Source organism: Bombina bombina, chromosome 4, assembly GCF_027579735.1.
Source record: "Bombina bombina isolate aBomBom1 chromosome 4, aBomBom1.pri, whole genome shotgun sequence".
NCBI classification, from domain to species: domain Eukaryota; kingdom Metazoa; phylum Chordata; class Amphibia; order Anura; family Bombinatoridae; genus Bombina; species Bombina bombina.
The window spans coordinates 871,013,896-871,025,422 of NC_069502.1; the positions used below are offsets into that span (position 1 = coordinate 871,013,896).

The 11,527-nt window shown below is 43.0% G+C and overlaps 1 protein-coding gene across 1 annotated transcript; it reads left to right on the plus strand.

The window, feature by feature from the left end:
• The first annotated feature begins 248 nt into the window (after positions 1 to 248).
• On the plus strand, positions 249 to 2,797 carry LOC128657364 (carnitine O-palmitoyltransferase 1, liver isoform-like). Its single transcript, XM_053711682.1, is given in 2 exon segments — positions 249 to 2,234; positions 2,236 to 2,797. Coding segments are annotated over 2 exon segments (2,310 nt in total). The 5' UTR covers positions 249 to 431; the 3' UTR covers positions 2,743 to 2,797.
• Positions 2,798 to 11,527: the final 8,730 nt, after the last annotated feature.

Sequence of the window (11,527 nt, forward strand, 5' to 3'; positions counted from 1 at the left end):
GGTCTTATAGTAATATGAGGCGGAGAAGATACTGTGTATTACTGAGCAAGCATCCTGGGCAATAAACACTAGACGCCCTCTAAGTCTTTTTTATTAACACCGGGTGGTGTGGTATGCAGAGGGGAAGCCCTGCAGAACAGTGACAAGTCCAGGAGGGGGAGGGAAAGTAAGCCCGTAAGAGTGGAGATGTACTGAGGGCTGAAGGAGGAAGTAACATTCCAGGGCATTCCAGGCAAGCAGCATGACAGGAAGACGTTTTACTTTAAACTGAATCAGGCCCAGCAAGAAGGTGAGGACCAAGGCCCACACCCGTAACTTGAAATAATCAGAAAACGCTAAATGTGAACAACATAACTAGTCACAGCACTAGTGTCCAAAAAGCGGCGGCACAATCACTTCATAAGTGAGGTTGGGAATCAAAAAGTAACAAAATGGCTGAAGCTCATCAGGCTGTGGCATTTCAGTTTACTATTACTCCTGATGGCATTGACCTCCGCCTCAGTCACGAGGCACTAAAACAGATCTACCTCTCAGGACTCCGTTCATGGAAGAAGAAACTAGCTCGTCTCAGGAATAGTTTCATCACTGGAGTTTACCCTGCCAGTCCTTACAGCTGGCTTTTTGTGGTTATTGCAATCTTGGGGACCATGTATGCCCGTGTGGGTCCATCCATGGGTATGATTGGAAAGATCAAAGAAAATCTGCCAGCAAGCGAATATTTATCTCATCAAGGACAGAGCATTGTGAGTGCCCTATTGTTTTCTACAGGCCTGTGGTTTGCACTTATCATGACAATGAGATATATTCTTAAACAACTTCTGTCTTACCATGGCTGGATGTATGAGCAGCATGGAAAAATGTCTGCTACAACTAAGTTGTGGTTGACATTGGTAAAGATTTTCTCAGGGCGTACACCAATGCTTTACAGTTTCCAGGCATCACTCCCTCACCTCCCTGTTCCAACTATAAAAGATACCATACAAAGGTATTTGGAGTCTGCTAAACCTCTTATGGATGATGAGGAGTTCAAACGTATGGCAGCACTAGCAAAGGATTTTGAGATAAAAATGGCTCTAAAACTACAGTGGTACCTGAAGCTGAAATCCTGGTGGGCATCCAACTATGTTAGCGATTGGTGGGAAGAATATATCTACTTGCGTGGAAGGGGGCTCATCATGGTGAACAGCAACCATTATGCAATGGATTTTCTGTATGTCACTCCAACCCGAATTCAAGCAGCTCGTGCAGGCAACACAGCCCATGCTATCCTGTTGTATCGCCGTAAATTAAGTCGGGAGGAGCTGAAACCGTTGATGATCCAAGATTGTTTGCCAATGTGCTCAGCTCAGTGCGAGCGCATGTTTAACACAGCTCGTATCCCAGGAATTGAAACAGACACTATCCAGCATTATTCGGACAGCAAACACATTGTGGTCTATCACAAGGGACGCTTTTTTAAAGTGTGGGTTTACCATGGTGGTCGCTTGCTTAACCCCAGAGAGCTGGAGCTTCAGTTTCAACACATCCTAAATGACACAAGCTCTCCACAGCCTGGAGAAGAAAAACTGTCTGCTTTAACTGCTGGCGAGAGAACAACTTGGGCCAAAGCTCGTAAAGCTTATTTTAGGAGTGGAAAGAATATGCAGTCTCTGGATCTTGTGGAGAGAGCAGCTTTTTTTGTCACTTTGGAAGATAGCGAGCAGGGACTGCAGATTGATGATCCAGTGAATTCTTTGGATGCCTATTCTAAATCTTTGTTGCATGGGAAATGCTACGACAGATGGTTTGATAAGTCCTTTAGTTTTGTGGTGTTCCAAAATGGCAAAGTGGGACTCAATGCTGAACATTCTTGGGATGATGCACCTATCGTTGGACATATGTGGGAGTGGATGTTGGCTACAGATTGCTTTCAGCTTGGATATAATGATGAGGGACACTGTAAGGGTAAAGCCGATTCTACTTTGCCTCTGCCACAAAGAATGCAGTGGGACATCTCTAATGAGTGTCAATGGGTCATCGAAACATCACTGAATGTAGCACAGTTGTTAGCCAATAATGTTGACTTCCACGCGTTTCCTTTTAAAGAATTTGGTAAAGGCTTGATTAAAAAGTGTAAAAGCAGCCCTGATGCTTTTATACAAATAGCTCTTCAGCTTGCACACTACAGGGACAAAGGAAAGTTCTGTCTAACATATGAGGCATCCATGACACGACTTTTCAGAGAAGGGCGAACAGCAAACTGTCTGTTCATGTACTGTTGAGTCATATGACTTTGTAAAATCTATGATGGATAAATCAGCAACTAATGAGGAACGGCTGAGACTTTTCAGATATGCAGCTGATAAACATCAAATGTTTTACCGCAATGCTATGACTGGTGCTGGAATTGATAGGCATCTTTTCTGCCTTTATGTTGTATCCAAATACCTTGGATTGGATTCACCTTTTTTGAAACAGGTACTATCTGAACCATGGCGCCTGTCAACCAGTCAGACACCAATTCAGCAGGTTGAACTCTTTGACCTGGTGAACCATCCAGAATATGTCTCATGTGGCGGTGGCTTTGGACCTGTGGCTGATGACAGCTACGGAGTCTCTTACATTATTGTTGGTGAAAATCTAATTAACTACCATATATCAAGCAAATTCTCCAGTAGTGAGACAGATTCTCACCGATTTGGCAAACACATTCGGGGAGCTCTTCTGGATATTTTGGCCTTGTTCAATCTTAATACAAAATAGGCTGTTTTCATCTTACAAAAAAACTCTACACAAAGAACATCTGTAGATTACATAAGGAGAAGGAAGAAAAACAAATAAATCATTGCAGCCTAAAGGGACCATTTGGTAGTTTATCATACAGAATGCATATGTACTGAACTCAATGCATACCAATGCACTGCCTTACATGCGCAAACAAATAGGTTTTATACATTACTATAGTAGTACAATCACAAATTCAGAAAGTCAGTACTAACCAGCTTGATTTTGTTCATAGGCACATAATATACAATAACACATACATGCAGGAACTATAATATGACTAAACGCACATGTGCACTGTCCTTTTAAAGAATTGTAATGTGAACTTCTAATGCAAGATGCAGAATTTGTGCACATTCCTTGTTCCTTTTAAACTAAGGAAAAATGGCAGTAGCTGTTCTTAACCCCTTAATGACCAAGGACGTACGCCACACGTCCTAAAAAAAAATACAGTTAATGACCGAGGACGTGTGGCGTACGTCCTTGGTCTGGAAAGCAGCTGGAAGCGATCCTGCTCGCTTCCAGCTGCTTTCTGGTTATTGCAGTGATGCCTCGATATCGAGGCATCCTGCAATAACCCCCCTTGGCCATCCGATGCAGAGAGAGCCACTCTGTGGCCCTCTCTGCACCGGACATCGGTGGCCGGTATCGTTGGTGGGTGGGAGCAAGGCTGGGAGGCGGGTGGGCGGCCATCGATGTGCCGGGTGGAGTGGAGGGGGGCGGGATCAGGTACGGGACATACGGGAGCGCGCGCGTGCACGGGGGGGGGGGGGGGGGGGGGGGGCGCGTGCACGGGGTGGGAGCGGGAGGGAACCGCTACACTGCAGAAAAAAAAAGGTTAAGAAAAGTTAAAAAAAAAACTAATAAAAAAATAATAGTAATAATCTAAGGGTTCCTGAAGAGGTGGGGGGTTGGTCTTGGGGGGGGGGGGGGGGAAAGCTACACTACAGAAAAGAGCAAAAAAAACCCCAAAAATCATACTTTTTTTTACTAAACTGGGTACTGGCAGACAGCTGCCAGTACCCAAAATGGCGCCCATTAAGGCAGAGGGGGAGGGTTAGAAAGCTGCTTGGTAGGGGATCAGTGAGGTTAGGGGCTAAGGGGGGATCCTACACAGCAGCATATGTAAATATGCCACACAAAAAAAGCCCAAATATAGCTTTTATTTTAGTACTGGCAGAGTTTCTGCCAGTACTTAAGATGGCGGGGATAATTGTGGGGTGGGGGAGGGAAGAGAGCTGTTTGGGAGGGATCAGGGGGTCTGATGTTTTAGGTGGGAGGCTGAGCTCTACACTAAAGCTAAAATTAACCCTGCAAGCTCCCTACAAGCTACATAATTAACCCCATCACTGCTAGCCATAATACAAGTGTGATGCGCAGCAGCATTTGGCGGCCTTCTTATTACCACAAAGCAACGCCAAAGCCATATATGTCTGCTATTTCTGAATAAACGGGATCCCAGAGAAGCATTTACAACCATTTGTGCCATAATTGCACAAGCTGTTTGTAAATGATTTCAGTGAGAAACCTAAAATTGTGAAAAATGTAATGTTTTTTTTTATTTGATCGCATTTGGCGGTGAAATGGTGGCATGAAATATACCAAAATTGGCCTAGATCAATACTTTGGGTTGTCTACTACACTACGCTAAAGCTAAAATTACCCCTAAAAGCTCCCTACATGCTCTCTAATTAACCCCTTCACTGCTGGGCATAATACACGTGTAGTGCGCAGTGGCATTTAGCAGCCTTCTAATTACCAAAAAGCAATGCCAAAGCCATATATGTCTGCTATTTCTGAACAAAGGGGATCCCAGAGAATAATTTACAATAATTTAAGCCATAATTGCACAAGCTGTTTGTAAATAATTTCAGTGAGAAACCAAAAGATTGTGAAAAAATTAGTGAAAAAGTGAACAATTTTTTGTATTTAATCGCATTTGGCGGTGAAATAGTGGCATGAAATATATCAAAATGGGCCTAGATCAATACTTTGGGATGTCTACTAAAAAAAAAACAGAATTTATGCTTACCTGATAAATTACTTTCTCCAACGGTGTGTCCGGTCCACGGCATCATCCTTACTTGTGGGATATCTCTTCCCCAACAGGAAATGGCAAAGAGTCCCAGCAAAGCTGGCCATATAGTCCCTCCTAGGCTCCGCCCACCCCAGTCATTCGACCGATGGACAGGAGGAAATATATATAGGAGAAACCATATGGTACCGTGGTGACTGTAGTTAGAGAAAATAATTCATCAGACCTGATTAAAAAACAAGGGCGGGCCGTGGAACCGGACACACCGTTGGAGAAAGTAATTTATCAGGTAAGCATAAATTCTGTTTTCTCCAACATTGGTGTGTCCGGTCCACGGCGTCATCCTTACTTGTGGGAACCAATACCAAAGCTTTAGGACACGGATGAAGGGAGGGAGCAAATCAGGTTACCTAAACGGAAGGCACCACAGCTTGCAAAACCTTTCTCCCAAAAATAGCCTCCGAAGAAGCAAAAGTATCAAATTTGTAAAATTTGGCAAAAGTGTGCAGTGAAGACCAAGTCGCTGCCTTACATATCTGGTCAACAGAAGCCTCGTCCTTGAAGGCCCATGTGGAAGCCACAGCCCTAGTGGAGTGAGCTGTGATTCAGGAGGCTGCCGTCCGGCAGTCTCATAAGCCAATCGGATGATGCTTTTAAGCCAAAAGGAAAGAGAGGTAGAAGTCGCTTTTTGACCTCTCCTTTTACCAGAATAAACAACAAACAAGGAAGATGTTTGTCTGAAATCTTTTGTAGCCTCTAAATAGAATTTTAGAGCACGGACTACGTCCAAATTGTGTAACAAACGTTCCTTCTTTGAAACTGGATTCGGACATAAAGAAGGTACAACTATCTCCTGGTTAATATTTTTGTTAGAAACAACCTTAGGAAGAAAACCAGGCTTAGTACGCAAAACCACCTTATCTGCATGGAACACCAGATAGGGCGGAGAACACTGCAGAGCAGATAACTCTGAAACTCTTCTAGCAGAAGAAATTGCAACCAAAAACAAAACTTTCCAAGATAGTAACTTAATATCTATGGAATGTAAAGGTTCAAACGGAACCCCTTTAAGAACTGAAAGAACTAGATTTAGACTCCAGGGAGGAGTCAAAGGTCTGTAAACAGGCTTGATCCTAACCAGAGCCTGAACAAATGCTTGAACATCTGGCACAGCTGCCAGTCTTTTGTGTAGTTATACAGATAAAGCAGAGATCTGTCCCTTTAGAGAACTTGCAGATAATCCTTTCTCCAAACCTTCTTGTAGAAAGGAGAGAATCTTAGGAATTTTTATCTTATTCCATGGGAATCCTTTGGATTCACACCAACAGATATATCTTTTCCATATTTTATGGTAAATCTTTCTAGTTACCGGTTTTCTGGCCTGAACCAGAGTATCTATCACAGAATCTGAAAACCCACGCTTCGATAGAATCAAGCGTTCAATCTCCAAGCCGTCAGCTGGAGGGAGACCAGATTTGGATGTTCGAATGGACCCTGAACAAGAAGGTCCTGTCTCAAAGGTAGCTTCCATGGTGGAACCGATGACATATTCACCAGGTCTGCATACCAAGTCCTGCGTGGCCACGCAGGAGCTATCAAGATCACCGAGGGCCTCTCCTGATTGATCCTGGCTACCAGCCTGGGAATGAGAGGAAACGGTGGAAATACATAAGCTAGGTTGAAGGTCCAAGGTGCTACTAGTGCATCTACTAGAGTCGCCTTGGGATCCCTCGATCTGGACCCGTAGCAAGGGACCTTGAATTTCTGATGAGACGCCATCAGATCCATGTCTGGAATGCCCCATAATTGAGTTATTTGGGCAAAGATCTCCGGATGGAGTTCCCACTCCCCCGGATGGAATGTCTGACGACTCAGAAAATCCGCCTCCCAGTTTTCCACACCTGGGATGTGGATCGCAGACAGGTGGCAGGAGTGATCCTCCGCCCATTGAATTATTTTGGTCACTTCTTTCATCGCCAGGGAACTCCTTGTTCCCCCCTGATGATTGATATACGCAACGGTCGTCATGTTGTCTGATTGGAACCTTATGAATCTGGCCTTTGCTAGTTGAGGCCAAGCCCTGAGAGCATTGAATATCGCTCTCAGTTCCAGAATGTTTATCGGGAGAAGAGACTCTTCCCGAGACCATAGACCCTGAGCTTTCAGGGATTCCCAGACCGCACCCCAGCCCACTAGACTGGCGTCGGTCGTGACAATGACCCACTCTGGTCTGCGGAAGCTCATTCCCTGGGACAGATGGTCCAGGGTCAGCCACCAACGGAGTGAATCTCTGGTCTTCTGATCTACTTGAATCATTGGAGACAAGTCTGTATAGTCCCCATTCCACTGTTTGAGCATGCACAGTTGTAATGGTCTTAGATGAATTCGTGCAAAAGGAACTATGTCCATTGCTGCAACCATCAACCCTACTACTTCCATGCACTGCGCTATGGAAGGACGAGGAACAGAATGAAGAACTTGACAAGAGCTTAGAAGTTTTGACTTTCTGACCTCTGTCAGAAAAATCCTAATTTCTAAGGAATCTATTATTGTTCCCAAGAAGGGAACTCTTGTTGACGGAGACAGAGAACTTTTTTCTATGTTCACCTTCCATCCGTGTGATCTGAGAAAGGCCAGAACGATGTTTGTATGAGCCTTTGCTTTTGACAGGGACGACGCTTGTATTAGAATGTCGTCCAAGTAAGGTACTACTGCAATGCCCCTCGGTCTTAGAACCGCTAGAAGGGACCCTAGTACCTTTGTGAAAATCCTTGGAGCAGTGGCTAACCCGAATGGGAGGGCCACAAACTGGTAATGCTTGTCCAGAAAAGCGAACCTTAGGAACTGATGATGTTCTTTTTGGATAGGAATATGTAGGTACGCATCCTTTAGATCCACGGTAGTCATAAATTAACTTTCCTGGATAGTGGGTAGAATCGTTCGAATGGTTTCCATCTTGAACGATGGTACCCTGAGAAATTTGTTTAGGATCTTCAAATCCAAAATTGGTCTGAAAGTTCCCTCTTTTTTGGGAACTACGAACAGATTGGAATAAAATCCCATTCCTTGTTCCTTTATTGGAACTGGGTGTATCACTCCCATCTTTAACAGGTCTTCTACACAATGTAAGAACGCCTGTCTCTTTATTTGGTTTGAGGATAAGTGAGACATGTGGAACCTTCCCCTTGGGGGTAGTTCCCTGAATTCCAGGAGATAACCCTGAGAAACTATTTCTAGCGCCCAGGGATCCTGAACATCTCTTGCCCAAGCCTGAGCAAAGAGAGAGAGTCTGCCCCCCACTAGATCCGGTCCCGGATCGGGGGCTACTCCTTCATGCTGTTTTGTTAGCAGCGGCAGGCTTCTTGGCCTGCTTACCCTTGTTCCAGCCTTGCATCGGTTTCAAGGCTGGTTTGGGTTGTGAGGCATTACCCTCTTGCTTAGAGGATGCAGAATTAGAGGCCGGTCCGTTCCTGAAATTGCGAAAGGAACGAAAATTAGACTTATTTTTGGCCTTGAAAGGCCTATCTTGTGGAAGGGCGTGGCCCTTTCCCCCAGTGATGTCTGAAATAATCTCTTTCAATTCTGGTCCAAATAGAGTTTTACCTTTGAAAGGGATGTTAAGCAATTTTGTCTTGGATGACACATCCGCTGACCAAGACTTTAGCCAAAGCGCTCTGCGCGCCACGATAGCAAACCCTGAATTTTTCGCCGCTAATCTAGCTAATTGCAAAGCGGCATCTAAAATAAAAGAGTTAGCCAACTTAAGTGCGTGAACTCTGTCCATAACCTCCTCATATGGAGTCTCTCTACTAAGCGAGTTTTCTAGTTCCTCGAACCAGAACCACGCTGCTGTAGTGACAGGAACAATGCATGAAATGGGTTGTAGAAGGTAACCTTGCTGTACAAAAATCTTTTTAAGCAAACCCTCCAATTTTTTATCCATAGGATCTTTGAAAGCACAACTATCTTCGATAGGAATAGTAGTGCGTTTGTTTAGAGTAGAAACTGCCCCCTCGACCTTAGGGACTGTCTGCCATAAGTCCTTTCTGGGGTCGACCATAGGAAATAATTTCTTAAATATAGGGGGGGGAACAAAAGGTATGCCGGGCTTTTCCCACTCCTTATTTACTATGTCCGCCACCCGCTTGGGTATAGGAAAAGCGTCGGGGTGCACCGGAACCTCTAGGAACTTGTCCATCTTGCATAATTTCTCTGGAATGACCAAGTTGTCACAATCATCCAGAGTAGATAACACCTCCTTAAGCAGTGCGCGGAGATGTTCTAATTTAAATTTAAATGTCACAACATCAGGTTCAGCTTGTTGAGAAATTTTTCCTGAATCTGAAATTTCCCCATCTGACAAAACCTCCCTCATGGCCCCTTCAGATTGGTGTGAGGGTATGACAGAACAATTATCATCAGCGCCCTCCTGCTCTTCAGTGTTTAAAACAGAGCAATCGCGCTTTCTCTGATAAGTAGGCATTTTGGATAAAATATTTGCTATGGAGTTATCCATTACAGCCGTTAATTGTTGCATGGTAATAAGCATTGGCGCACTAGATGTACTAGGGGCCTCCTGTGTGGGCAAAACTGGTGTAGACACAGTAGGAGATGATGTAGTATCATGTTTACTCCCCTCATCTGAGGAATCATCTTGGGCAATTTCATTATCTGTGGCAGTACTGTCCTTACTTTGTTTGGACGCTATGGCACAATTATCACATAAATTTAAATGGGGAGACACATTGGCTTTCATACATATAGAACATAGCTTATCCAAAGGCACAGACATGTTAAACAGGCTTAAACTTGTCAACAAAGCACAAAAAACGTTTTAAAACAAAACCGTTACTGTCTCTTTAAATTTTAAACAGAAAACACTTTATAACTGAATATGTGAAAAAGTATGAAGGAATTGTTCAAAAATTACCAAAATTTCACCACAGTGTCTTAAAGCATTAAGAGTATTGCACACCAAATTTCAGAGCTTTAATCCTTAAAATAACGGAACCGGAGCCGTTTACAAATTTAACCCCTATACAGTCCCAGCTATAGCCTTTGCTGAGACCCAACCAAGCCCAGAGGGGAATACGATACCAATTGATGCCTTCTAGAAGCTTTTCCAGCAATTTTCAGATCCTCACACATGCATCTGCATGCCCTGCTCTCAAAAAAACAACTGCGCAGTAATGGCGCGAAAATGAGGCTCAGTCTACAACTAGGAAGGCCCCCTGACTGGAAAAGGTGTCTAACATAGTGCCTGCCGTTTAATAAACGTTCCCCAAGTTTATAAATGCGAATTGTCAGCATAAATATGAATAAAATGCCAAAATAAAGCAATCGATTTAGCCCATAAAAATGTCTACCAGTTTTTTAGCCCATATTAAGCCCTTTATTCTGTTTGTTTGACTAAGAAAATGGCTTACCGTTCCCCATGAGGGGAAATGACAGCCTTCCAGCATTACATGGTCTTGTTAGAAAAATGGCTAGTCATACCTTAAGCAGAAAAGTCTGCTAACTGTTTCCCCCAACTGAAGTTACTTCATCTCAACAGTCCGATGTGGAAACAGCAATCGATTTTAGTTACTGTCTGCTAAAATCATCTTCCTCTCACAAACAGAAATCTTCATCCTTTTCTGTTTCATAGTAAATAGTACATACCAGCACTATTTTAAAATAACAAACACTTGATAGAAGAATAAAAACTACATTTAAACACCAAAAAACTCTTAACCATCTCCGTGGAGATGTTGCCTGTGCAACGGCAAAGAGAATGACTGGGGTGGGCGGAGCCTAGGAGGGACTATATGGCCAGCTTTGCTGGGACTCTTTGCCATTTCCTGTTGGGGAAGAGATATCCCACAAGTAAGGATGACGCCGTGGACCGGACACACCAATGTTGGAGAAATATATACATGTCAATGGATATTCAGAGATTCCTGAAAGATATTAGTGTTCTAATGTAACTAGCGCTAATTTTGAAAAATAATGGTTTGGAAATAGCAAAGTGCTATTTGTATTTATGGCCCTATAACTTACAAAAAAAGCAAAGAAGATGTAAACATTGGGTATTTCTAAACTCAGGACAAAATTTAGAAACTATTTAGCATGGGTGTTTTTTGGTGGTTGTAGATGTGTAACAGATTTTGGGGGTCAAAGTTAGAAAAAGTGTGTTGTTTTCCATTTTGTCCTCATATTTTATAATTTTTTTTATAGTAAATTATAAGATATGATGAAAATAATGGTATTTTTAGAAAGTCCATTTAATGGCGAGAAAAACGGTATATAATATGTGTGGGTACAGTAAATGAGTAAGAGGAAAATTACAGCTAAACACAAACACAGCAGAAATGTAAAAATAGCCTTGGTCCCAAACGGACAAAAAATGGAAAAGTGCTGTGGTCATTAAGGGGTTAAACACTCAAATGATAGATTCTGTAAAGCATAATTGTAAAGAATATAAAAGAAAGAAAACTGAAACCCTGACCTCAGGGGTGCCAACATAGATTGTTTACACAACTAGGTAGGAGGCTGAGGTATAATTTTAAATGCTTCATGAATATTGTGTTGAGTGCTAAGACAAGAATAACCTAATATAAGATGTGATTGTAAGAGTTATTTGTGAGCTGGTGCCTTACCTGGTTACATTTTGATTTTAGTGCTCTCAATGAAAAAAAGCCCAGGTTTTAAATACTTGCCAAATTTTAACAGGCGTCTGAGTAATGCATT